Source organism: Bombus huntii, chromosome 2 (assembly GCF_024542735.1).
Source record: "Bombus huntii isolate Logan2020A chromosome 2, iyBomHunt1.1, whole genome shotgun sequence".
NCBI classification, from domain to species: Eukaryota; Metazoa; Arthropoda; class Insecta; order Hymenoptera; family Apidae; genus Bombus; species Bombus huntii.
The window spans coordinates 11313598-11326925 of NC_066239.1; the positions used below are offsets into that span (position 1 = coordinate 11313598).

The following is a 13328-nucleotide window of genomic DNA, read 5'->3' on the forward strand; positions in this document are numbered from 1 at the left end:
TAATGAGAACATGTGTTGGATGCAGGAAGCTTCATTAGCGAACCTGTTCCTGTCCGCGAGGCCCATTGTGCGACCTAACTCTGTCTGCGCTCTGCGATACGGTGACTCGTTGGCGCGGAGTGCTCGATTCTTTGCCTCTGCGAGCTCGTATCGCCGCCGGGTATTAGTTACCGGCAGTAAACATGAATTCCTAATTGCGGAAATGGGTCCCGGCCGCTGCTCGATGATCGTTATCCTGGCGCTTGCCACCGTACCCTGACAATCGGGGTTGCTTCGAACAGTCGCGCCAAATAACGCAATATCGAGACTTGTTTTCGGATAACGTCCCCCGAGAGGCTCGTATAGTGTTGTTAGTGTTGTTAAATTTCGGTGGGGATTCTGGGATAAAAGAGTTTCTAGGTTAGATCTTGGATGTCAGCCTGGTTCCTATGTCAGTCTGCTGGAGATTAGATGGACTTAGAGATTTCACTGAGACTTTGGTATTTGCAATGTGATGTCTTGTGAGAGGATTTGTGAGGTAGAATTAGAATAATGTGGTAGCACGCGAGTTGCTTTTCAGGATAACTGGTGAACTATCGACGACGAGTTTTAAGGAATAGAATGATAAATTATGGTGTTTATGTTGTTATTGTGACAATCTTTTGTGATAATAGGTGTCCGAAAAGTTTTGAGATACTTAAGTTAGCTTCAACAAGAAGTCTAGTGCGCGGTGTGTGGTTGATGGATTTTGAGGCACATTTATTTTTTAGATCAAAATTTTATATGAGGAGACATTTACTTTTCCATGAAATCTAGAAATAATCTTTAGTTTTAGTACTGACATATGAATAATAGGAATCAAATATGAACACAGTCTTTGAATGACAATAATCTGGATGACTGTATAATCTTTTAATAATGAATCATTACGTATCTGTCACAACTTCCTGTGAGTCGATAAGAACATATTATTAATAACGTTGATAATAATATCAAATTATTCAACGTCAATGTTTTTCTAATTTATATATGTCAATTCGAAATCATTATAAACTGTTACGTTGCGTAAAGCAAAGAAATTACTACGTTTCATAACAAAACTGTTTCATTTATTTACAGTTTACGACGGGGTCCGGGGGCTAACGTGCAAGACGCCAGTGGATATTCTGCTCTTCACCATGCAGCTTTGAACGGACACAAGTATGTTTCAATAATGTTTCAAAAAAATTTGATTTGGCAAAATTAAAATTAAAATTAATTTCATGAAAATTCCATCGACATACAATATCGACTAAAAATTTGAAGTAACTTCTCCAATTGTGTCTACATTGAATCATCTACTAATTTCATTATCAATTCAAAAGTAATTTTACAAAATATTAATACGTAATATCTTTTGCTTAATAACAGTTTTTACCAAATTATTTTCCAAAATAGAAGAATTGTAAGATAACATTTAAAACATTTTTTGAGTTTCTGGAACTTATTATACATGATTCCAAACTTTTGACTGATAATATACGGGTATAATTTACACATACGTATATAATTATATACATACTTATATGTTGTGTTAGCTCGTGTTTCTAATTAATACTCCTTTCGATCGGCAATTAATCGATATCACATACATTCTAACGATAATTCGGGGAAACGCTTTTATCTTTAGGGAGGTGGTAAAATTATTGCTCCAATATGAGGCTTCCACTAACGTCGTCGACGCTAAAGGCTCTTCGCCGCTTCATTTGGCAGCTTGGGCGGGCGACGCTGAAATCGTGCGGTTAATTCTTACCCAAGGACCCTCGGTACCTAAAGTAAATCTTACGGTCAGTAAATTTATTCTTCTGCTATTTCTTTTAATTTTTTTTATCTAATTTCATTCGGCAATCATGCTACGATATCTTATTTCGTATGAATTATAATACTATGGTATTATTATAATATATGATATAGGTAAATTATTGGTTTATGTTATATCGATCACGGAAGAGGATGGAATTTTATGTCTCTTTTATTGAAGTATTCAACTGCGGAATTTATGTAGTTTCTTTTAGAAATTAATTTTCGTTCGTTGTTCAGTGAATAGCGCAGAAATTCTGTGCGTTCCCGAGACATTTTGAATTCCTTGAATAAGCCTTTGACGTTAGTTCTGCGAAACGAAATTTTCTTTTATTTGAATATACTGAAAAATTTTGTAGCAAAAATCACTTGTTCGTGTGTTTTATAAAGTAATTTTGATTAACCATTTCTTCGCAGTATAACGAAATTATAGTTTGAATTTACATACATCATGCTTTAAATTCACCCACATGGTCTCAGTTACTTGTTTACTTTACTGTATCTGAGAATTGCAGGGAATTTATTTCCCCATTTTACCAGAAATATAATTTCTTTCTTATTACACTGATATTTTACTACTGTTTCGCTATTTATTTCAAAAAACGCTTTTTAAACGTATCAAACAGATTCTTGTACTTTCCGAAATAATAAATTTCTAATAGCATATTAATTCCATTCATACCGATCACGAAATCGTATGCAATCTAATATCTGTGTGAAGCTTCGTTTTGTCCGATAAAAATCTGATCGCTCGTTCCAATACAAATAGATCTACCTTTCCTTCTGTTCGTCAGTAATTTCACGTAACCGTGCTGTTTTGAGTTGGAACGCTCTAATGCCAGCAATCGAAACAAAGTGTATCCGTTAACTCGAAATACCGGCTTTGTATGATCGCAGACGAAGGACAACGAGACGGCGTTGCACTGTGCTGCACAGTATGGGCACACGGAAGTGGTGGCACAGCTGTTGCAATACGGATGCGACCCCAGCATCCGCAACAGCCGGGGAGAATCCGCGCTGGATCTCGCCGCGCAATATGGCAGGTAAATTGCACGTACGATTTTTTCCTCCTTTTTCCCCTTCTCTTCTTTTATTTGCACATATTTTTGTTCCCTTTATTTTTATTTCCATGTATTCTTTCCACTTATTTTGTATTTTTGTCTATGTTAGAAGTTGCTTTGTAATTTTGACTCTATCAAATGGTAGTTCGCTTCAAAATCGAGCAGTTTTGGAACTGGTTTTCAGAAACTGCTCGCATATTATCGATCGTCCCGAATGAATAATCGATGACGCTGCTAATTGGCTTTGTGCTTCTTCTGTAAAATTAATTATCTTTTATAGATTGGAAACCGTGCAATTGCTCGTTAGTACGTATCCAGAGCTGATCGTGCCCCTTCGGAATTCTTCCTCATCGGTGATTTTTCCTCACACCCCGCTGCATCTAGCCTCGCGAAATGGCCATAGGTGAGTCTTTGTGAACATGTATCTTTTTATGTTTCCTATAGTCATGATATTTGCTGAAATTACATAATTTTCATAAATAAATTCCAATTCAATTTCTTTATAATGATTCCCTAATAGTTTTGAGCAGTGTAATAATACGAAACATAAATAACGTATATGGAATAGAATAATTGAAAGAAAAGAATATGTACGTAGAATACATATGCGTATAGAAAATATACATAATATATAGAAAAGTATAAATTATTAAAAAAGGAAGAAAAATTCAATATAGGTATTTATTCCTATTAAAAACTTCACACTATATCTCATCATTGGAATTGTTGCGTTTATTTTATAAAAACATCAGCTAAAATTCTATTTGATGTTGCCAGTCTCAAGTTGACCTGTGAATGGTAACTCATCCAATAACTAAACAGAATCGTTCAAAAGTAACATGCTCTCTTTATTTAATCAAGCTGAGTCGATGATCGTCGCACGACGTTTGATCAACATGCGAGGGTAGCAAGCGTGAGTGCAAGCGTGGACAGCCGCTGTCCATGAAATCTATTTTATATTGCATTGCAGATCAGGATCGTTACTAGATTATTCATGATTCGTGGAACCCTGCCGGACCTCGTGCACATGTTCAGTTTCTGAACGCGTACACGCATCGCACGATTAATTTGCGCCTGATGTATGACATCCAAAGAAAGAACTCTCAGTTGTAATCGTTCGTACACGTTTCTACTTTAGACAATACTATATGAGCGACAAAACATCATGAACTTTTTAACCACTGTGTGTATACCTTGGGATAGACGACTATTATCGTCAATTAATTATTATTTTTTATTAGTTTTATAGTTTATTAATATCAAAGTCATTATTTTTAGAAAATACTGATTGTATGTTCTAGATAATATCGTATAAATTGGTCGTAACTAGTTGTCTGTGATTAATCTTGTTAGAGTATCTCCAATAAATTAAGTTTATTTTGATGGAAACAATGGACATATCTGAAATTGGAACACGTATCTGGTAATTGCGAATATGTCATCGCTCCTATTATATGATCAATTTATCTAAAACAGTTATCAAATATTTCGCAGGTCATTAAGTATCGACCCAAACTACTCGATATGAACGAAACACAGTTCTTAATCGGAAGTTTTCATACAAATCGATCCATAATATTATAATCACTCATGTTCCTTACGAAATTCTCTATTTACGAATTTTTATATTCTTCAAACAATTTTTATAATATTTCTCGAAATGTACTCACCAATGAAGAACGAACCAATGCATCTCTCAACTCCAAGAACTAAAAAAAGGCTCAAAATAACCAACAAAACTTGTAAAAGTGCAACATTAGCGGAGAAGAAATCGACTAAAGACTTCCTCCTAGTATGATCACGCCGCTTCTTCCAACTCTGAAACGTAACGTTCCACCTTCTAGAATTCCATTCGCGAGAACGCTTTTCCCCTGAAATCGTTCGCGCTAATTACCGAGTAATGTAGCCCTTGCATTGTATCTAGGAACAACAATGGACTCGTTTCAGCTAACCATAACGATGTCGAGCCATTTGCAGCGTTGCCCATTAGAGCCAATCAGAGAGCACCGCGTTGCGTAATCCCGTCGAATACGATATGTATGTACGTCCTCCAACTGCCATGATCCGTCGCAACCCTCTCCTGGTTACACACGTCCTATATTACCACCCTACCGATCGGTCTCTCGTTCCTCGTTCGAGCGAATCTCCGATCGAATACATTCGCGGAGACCGATAGCACTCTGCCTGTCCGTGAGCGTTGCTGACCGCCCTCTCGATTACGAGGATCGTATTAATCATTACCTTCGAAACGTATCGACCTAGATCGTTCGACGTTTGCGCGGCTGAACCGCGATTGCTCGCCTCTCCCCCTCCGGACCGACTCGATCGCGGTATGTTTAATGCCCCTTTATGCGCCAAGGTGTTCTGACGCTTCGATAACCGCACCAACACTCACGCGTTGTTCCCTTTTGAAGGGATATATCGTGGCTTCATAGCGCTCGCACGATGAACAATGAGAGAGAACGTTGATGGATAGTAATTGGTGCGTGATTTAGTATGTAAGTGGAAATTTAGATGTTTTGATCACTTTTTAGGCGTAATATAGTATATAGGAGTAATGTGAAATTTACAAGAATGTATAAGTTTAGGTGATAAAATCGTTTGAGTGTGATATAGTAGGATTTGTTATTACGAGTCTGGGCGTTAAAATTATATGTGCGAGTAATATAGTGATGCTTTTTTGCATGGGTTGGAAAATTATTATACGTGGACTGTGGAAAAACATTATACATAAACATAATATGAGAAACAAATTATCGGGCAATATGATAAACAAATTGGTATCTGTTTCTGATATAACATGGGTCAATTGTGATGTTAATACAAATAGGTCATTGATTATAACAATAAGAAAAGCAAATGATTAAACAATATAATAAACAAATTATTATTCGCTTTTAATAATACAAATTAATCGAGGTAAAATATATTCGACTCGATTCGCAAAGAATTAAACGTATTTGTTATATACAAAAAAAAGAAAAACGAATAGACGCGTATATTCAGAGCGATATTAAAAACGAAAAAATTGTGTTTCAATTTTACTGCACGTGAGATAGGAAAAAAGGAAAGAAAACAATATCAAATATTCCCTTATACGACCAATTTTCCATAAATACTACTGTCTCTCTCTTTCACTTTGCAGTCCCATGTGTTGGCATTTCCAGAGCAAATTTCGAAAGGGTACACATGGGACAGGTATTTTTGACAAAGCGTGAATTTCGAAACCGTAAATTGTGTGACAGCGAGCGATTTATTGGAGCGAGAGAAAGAGAGAGGGATGTCAAAAATAAGCGATAGGGGATGGCGTGTGACGGTGAAACGTGGTTCCGCGAACGAGACCGGAGGATTCGCGTTATATTTCGCAATGGCGTACAATGGCGGCCGCTATAAAGAAAAATAGTGGCCGAAATATTCGACGAGAGAGCTTCCCGTGCCAACGTCCGATCGATTTACTAGCATTTACACAAATAATTGGTGATTGTTGCTTCGCACGGCAAAAATGTTGAGTTAAATAAACGATATTGTAAGCACGAGCCTTCGTTATTTGATTAATCGAATCGTTCAATCGGATGATGCAAGATTAACCGGATAATCGGTTACACCGATGCTGTACAATTAAATAACGAAAATGAATTTCGGCACAGGCTCGAAACAATTCTTCGAATTCTGGCTATTTGCACGTGTTTAACCATATACATTCATTTATAGTATATATATATAAATATATATAGTTTTTTTTTTCTTGTTATATTCCGCGTTATATTTCGAAGAGCTGGATGCGATGCACCTGGTTTATTATTTCCAGTCTGTCGGCGAACCGTTCGTTGATTTAAAATATCCAAGCAGTTGTAAATAACGTTTGGTGGAGGTATCAAGGGAAATATTTGTGTAAAATTGACATGGTAGTAATCGGTAAAAAATTACAAAAAAATTGAAGTGTGAACGTTATTTTTTTTTTACATATTTCTCTGAATATTTACGTATTTTTAATATTGCGTTCAGATGCATTTGGGGTAAAAAGGTTTTTGATTTGAAGCGAAGAATAATATTATAGTTCTTAAATAATACTGTGTATTTCAGAAATTATGTATCATATTTTACACGTATCTTGACACGAGTCACTTCATTTCTAATTATTTAATCATCTGGTTTATTTCATATTGAACTAGAAAGTTGAAACACCTTTCTACCCCCTTCCATCCTTCATCCACAATTTTACTTTCTAGAGTTTTACTTCTCAATATGTATCACCGGCTTAAAGCAGTCACAGCGAAACCTCTTACAATCAACACGACTTCTCTCTACAATTTCTTTAAATCGTTTCAAAATACACCTACGTCTTCAACCCCCTCAAACACCCAAAGAACCATTGTTGCGTCGTTCGTTTCCAGCATCGGGAAACAGAGGACTGCAAGAGCGGGGAAGGGAATGGTATTTAACGCTTTGCTCGGCCAATTCATTCTCATTTAACATAGCGGCGTCACGTCCATAATCCGGCTGGTAAGCCTTTAAAATAATCGACGTTGTTGGACGAGCGTAGGATGGAACGGCTGGGTACGGGTGCACGCGTGGCTCGATCGAAAATCGTTCGTTCGCCAATCGTGAATCGCCGCGAAACGGCAGTCATATTGTAATCGGGTATAACGTCGGTTTTTCTATGCAGCCTTGCTGCCGGTAATCGCTTTAACTGGCGCTAGCCGCTTATAATGCGATCGCGTCGCGATACACAGTCCGATGAATGCATTTTCCGTCGCTAGCGATGCGCCATCCTCCTCTTTTCTACCCTTTCCCTCATTCTCTGGTGGAAACCGCTCAATCTGTGCCCCTCTGGCCATTCTCGACTCCTGTTGTCCATGCAGATTCCGCGATATCGAAACCGAAATATGTATATATCGAATGATTCGTTAGACGAACTTTATTGGCCTTATTTTCATGGAAAGCACGTGACAGGTTTCTAAAGATATATATTATTCTGTATATTAATTTTAAGGTCTTATTTAAATTAGTGAAATCACTTGGACTTAACGATAGAATTACTTATCAGATTAGTCAAAGTTATGAGAAATTTTATAGACTTATAACGAGGTTGTTTGTGGAAATTTAACTTTTTGTACAACATGTTATTATATAATTACTTTAACATGTTCACAGAATATTGCCAGCTACAGTGATATCGTTTCTGATTAAATACGTCAGATGAACGAACTATAAAATATATGTTAAATGATCAGCTTATATTTTACATGAAATGATCAGTTTATACGAAATGTTGATCTCCTTCGTAACTATGGAATAATAGGAATTTTTGTTTGGAACACTGCAATCGATAAACTTCTGTTGACTGCGTCATAAGGCTATTGGAATTCCATTAATTTTAACATTAATAGAAGGAAGAATATATTAATTTGTAACTAAAGTTATAACTGTATTGATTTTCTTCTTCAAAACTTAAAAAGATAATCGATACCATATACTAGCATGCTACCAATTATTGAAACCGTATGACGCATATTTCTCAAAAATAAAAAATAATAGGAAGAAATGAACACGATATATCTTGAAAATTCCAACATCTTCTTTCTATCGTCTATTTTACTTTGTTTCGAAAGTTTCCCTACGAAATCTCATTCACGTAAACAGTTTGTCAAAACCAAGCAATATTCGTTGTTCACACGTCCCTTGATATTCTGTTTCTGATCGCACTTGCCATAGTGGAATACAGCCGCGTGATAAATACACCATAGTGTATACAGCGCGCGTGGCACGCGCTCGCGAGTCGCACGCGCTGTACAGTTTCACAACGAGTGTTCGTGTGTACGTACACGCGTGGTGTTCACGCGACTATTCACGCACTCCAAGTGCCGCGATCGTGTGTCAACGAGACACCGTGTTCAAGTATATTCCACTATTTAACATTTTAACGTTGTCACGTATGCGTGACTTCGCTGGCGCGAGCGGTCATCAGCTGTCACTAGGTAGACGTGACGTCGCCCTGGCTACCATTAGATAAATGTTTCTTTTCCCGCTTTTGATATCCACGTTTTGAATATTTATTCATACACAATTATGCACCCTGTATGTAAGAGAAGCTGAGTGTAAATTTATCATACCAGCGAAAATAATATTTCATTTGTTTTAATTTTCCATGCTAAATATTAAAAAAAAAAAAAGAAAAAATAATTTTGCTATACATAATTTAAATAAAAGTATTTTAGTTGAAAAGTCATTTTATGACAATGTTGCTAAGTCTCGTGCAGATTGGTCAAGTTGCTTGAATTTAAGTAACCTGCGACACCGTTATTAGTTATTAATCGATGTCTACAATGACTGGTCGAGTTAGTTGCTGCAAGTCCCATTAACGGACGAATGGATCTGTTATCCTACGCTACGCGACATAAAATATTCTTTCAATTTCCAAGTGATATCGAAGTATCGTACTTTATTATATTATATGTAATATAATATTGTACTTTTTCTTTTCAACCACTTTGTCGCTTTATTTCTTATTCTTCCCCTTCATTCTATCACCTACATAAAATACCAAGAATATTAACTTGCGAGAACACTCTATTTATCGAATTAAAGTCTAAAAACTACCTAATCTACAATAGTAGTTAACCCCAAATACCAAATTCATCGCTCAAACGAAATCCATCTGACTGAGAAGAACCAGCTAGCTCTACAGCCACGTTCCCGTGTCAGTACCCCGAATAAAGTTTCACGCGATTCGATCGGATCTCGTCGCGCTGATTAGGTTGGAAAATCTGGCTGGTCTCCGGTGAACAATCTCCACGGTCAAACAGCATACCGGGTCTTCGGGTGTGTGTACCGGCATTTTGACTGTTTGGACAGGCGCGAAACTACGGTATCCCGATGTGCGGAACTCGATCGTGTACGCTCGTTCCCGGCGTTGTGTACGCGCGCAAGACCAAAGTGTACACACGTAGCTAGCCGGTCACGTCGGAACGTAGGCCAGGATTCGCTTGTGTACTCGATGCACACTGCGATGATTGCGTTCACGCACGCGTTTCACGCGCCCCGCCGCGATATTTGGTGGATCTGTTGGATGCGTGGGCGGCGATAGACAGAGCCAGAGCCCATAGCGGGACCAAAAGGGAGAGGACGTGTGTAGGCGAAAGAGAAACACAACCAGGGGGAGGTTTTCGGTGTGGAAGGGACGAGGGATGGATTCCGGGGGCTGGGAGTAATGTCTATTATCGGATTCAATATCGGTGCTCTTGGTAAGCCAGTATACAAATACCCCTATGGCACGGTAATAACAACATAGGTGCACGTGAATCCGATTCCCAGCCACGAATCCTATATGCGACGGATGGCTGCGGTCACTGCAGTCGGTGCACACCAGCCGACAGATACAAAACGAAATCTGGGTTTCGTGCTACACGCTGCTGCTGGTATCGCGTCGAAATGGGAAATGCGTGCAAGCGGGCCACTTTCAGCTGACACCGGTGATCCGCGGAGCCACGGATCCTCTCTCTGCCCTCGAGAACCGCTCCTCGATCACCGGTTTCCATCCGGTTCCGCTTCAGCAAATTTCAACGGCCGATGATATATTCGCTGCTAAAGGGAATTCGAGGATAGCTTCTACTAATTTGGTTTGTTAATTTTAGGGGAGGTTCTGCGTGAAAGGTTTAAGCTACTAACGGAATGACGTTTATGGAGGAGCGTGCCATTGGCTCGTGTATGATTAATGGATGAAGAGATCGATAATATTTCTGGAGAATTTGTTGAAATAAGATAGAGTCGATTCATTTATATGAAAGTAAATGTCACATTTGTGGTACACGTATTGATTCATTCGATGGAAACGAACATCGAAATAGAAATAGATTAATTCAATTAAGTCTTCCAAGGGTTGATGCAAATTAGTGATGCACAGTATTATTTTATCATTTATTTAAATATCTCGTGACTTATGGAGGGGATATAAATACGTTATATCCAGTCTTATATCATGTTATACAATTACATTTATTTACAATGCTCACAAACTTTGATCATTTTTTTCATATTTTATTCCAAGAAAACAGTCATCTACCAATTTGATTGTTTTACAAAAACAGACTGTAATTGAGCCTAGAAATAAAAGAAAAGTACCTAAATGTTGGTTTTAGAGCTGTGGTGGAAGTGTTGCTGGCAGCAGGCGTGGACGTAAACACGAGGACGTCCGCTGGGACCGCGATGCACGAGGCGGCGCTGTGCGGCAAAATGGAAGTCGTGCGAGCGCTCCTGGACCGAGGTGTAGACCTGGGCATCCGGGACTCGCGACAGAACACGGTGCTCGATCTTCTGGGACAGTTCCCACCACACGTCACTCAGGACATCACCGCGGTGATAAAAAGTGCGTATCCGCTGTGACGCTGGTTTTTTTTCTCCCGCCTCGACGCGACATCCCGAGTAAACGAGCTGTGCAATTAACGAGACATGTCTCGGGAGAAAAAAAGCGCTTTTTCTTGCCGTTGTCAATCATTGCTTACAAGTAGGCAGCGATAAACTGGCTCCGATAAGCCTGTTCCCGTCGATTTTCAAAATATTTGCATGATCGAACTTCGCGTGACAAGATTTAACGCGATAGCACGTTAAATCTTGTTAACGATGATCCTCTGATGAAAGTTTGATATTGTTCTGTTTGCAATATCCGCGATTCCAGTTTGATTTTGTATCGTTGATCGACGATTGTTTGTTAAGCGGTAATTCGCGTTGTGTTTGGTTAATGATTAAAGCGATGGTTCTTAATTGCGTATTGATAGCGAAATTGTATTGTAAATATTGGCGACGTAAAAGGATGCGAATATAGGTTGGACAAATTACGATGAATTGGACGAAATGATTCAAGTGGTCCGTATTAGATACATATTTGTCAATTTGATATAAGGACTGTTGGCTATTTTATAATGTAAAATTAGATATTATACGAAAATTATTTGTTAGCGTATAACAAAGATTAGTTGGGTCACTTTGACTCATTAGTAAATTGTTTCTGTAACTCATAAAGTTTTAACTAAAGCGTACTGTAAAATGAATGAAATTCACTGATGAAACTTTGGGAACAGGGCACAGGTCTTCCTCTGGTGTGGAAAGCGACGCAGACAGCGAGAACTTGCCACCCATTCCGGTCCAGGGAAACGATTCATTGGGTAGCCCTTACGAAAACGTTCGCCCAGGGGATGATCTTTCTCCGGCGGAAGGGACATCGCCCACTCAATGGCAGTTCTATCATAAGCCTCGAGACGACGATCGCCGCGTTTCCGGTACTTCCGTTATGTCTTTGTGAGTATCCAATCTTTTTTCCCCTATTTTCACACTGGTTCGCGCCTGTCGTCGCTTTCGATGTTTCATTTTTTTTCCTGACCCTTTTACGATCGTAAAACTTTCTTGTGACTCTACATGTTATGCGTTACTGCGCTCTGCGCTTCAAGCTACGATAAGCATTGCCAATGGAACGAGTCGTCGTGTTGATTTATAGTTAAGGGCATTTAAACGATTCTCGGGTTCGGAGAATGTAAAGAGAAGAAATTGAGATGTGCATAAGGAGATTTAAAGAAGACTTGATAATATCGTAATTTTCAAGATTTATATTATATCAGATCGTTAGATAGAATATTTTATGCTTTATTGTACTTTATAATTGTTTCAATTTCAAACGAATAAGAACTATAGGAAAACGTCGAGAATTTCACTGAACAACTTCACTTGACTCAACGATAGACTTGCTCGTAAAATTATCATTTTTAAGATAACTACAACAAGAAAACGACAAACAAACGCAACTTATCTCGCGAATATTCATTCCGACAAAAAGAGATGACTAACAATAACCAACCAAGCTCCGTTCCACTGATGCGAAACACCGGCTTGTTCGATCGTGACGAGCCATCGCCATCTCCGACAAGAACGCATCGGTACACGCTATTCGCATTTTGCGTTCCATGCAACGATCTCCTCTTCCAGAGAGGAAAAACAGCCTAGAAAAGAAAAGAAACAACCCAACAAACAAACAGAAAAAAAAAAGAAAAAAACCCGGAGGAAAAGAACAATTCTACTGAGCTCTACCTGTTCCCCGAGTATTTGTGTTCATCCGGCGTCATCTTGGTCGGGGAGAGAGAAAAGAATATCGCGTCGGTGCATCGGATAAGAGCGGAGAGGCCCCGGTAATATTTTCTAAAAAGGGCAGATATTTAGTATAGATGGGCGCATAGCCGTGGCTGCTTTAATATAGGAGATGTCGTGTAAACAAAAGCATAGACGTGGACCTGGGCACACGGAGTGAATGAACGAGTGGCGAGCAGCGAGTGCTCGGATGATGGTTAACAGCGTCGCTGGTATCGTTTTAGTACCGATGCTGGTTGCACGGAGCACAGGCATACGAGAAAGGAAGGAGAGGGTTAGGTTGTGAGGGTGGTCAGGAAGAGAGGACGTTGGATG

The 13328-nt window shown here is 38.8% G+C and overlaps 2 protein-coding genes across 4 annotated transcripts in view; one reads left to right on the forward strand and one right to left on the reverse strand.

The window, feature by feature from the left end:
• Positions 1–13328, forward strand: part of LOC126875770 (ankyrin repeat and SAM domain-containing protein 1A-like) — an 83548-nt gene that overhangs the window by 11482 nt on the left and 58738 nt on the right. For all 3 annotated transcript variants that reach the window (XR_007693658.1, XM_050638655.1, XM_050638645.1), the window contains 6 exons: positions 1099–1179; positions 1649–1805; positions 2716–2861; positions 3160–3282; positions 11018–11244; positions 11957–12173. Coding sequence is in view for 2 of the 3 variants with exons in the window: in XM_050638655.1 (XP_050494612.1) it covers positions 1099–1179; positions 1649–1805; positions 2716–2861; positions 3160–3282; positions 11018–11244; positions 11957–12173 (951 nt within the window). In the remaining variant the exon portion in view is untranslated. The remainder of the gene's footprint in view (positions 1–1098; positions 1180–1648; positions 1806–2715; positions 2862–3159; positions 3283–11017; positions 11245–11956; positions 12174–13328) is intronic.
• LOC126875909 (uncharacterized) lies at positions 3200–4972 on the reverse strand. The gene is made up of 3 exons (XM_050638795.1): positions 4774–4972; positions 4550–4697; positions 3200–3335 (listed from the first exon to the last, which is right to left on the reverse strand). The coding sequence occupies exons 1-3, from the start codon at positions 4864–4866 to the stop codon at positions 3244–3246; spliced, it is 333 nt and encodes a 110-aa protein (XP_050494752.1). The 5' UTR covers positions 4867–4972; the 3' UTR covers positions 3200–3243.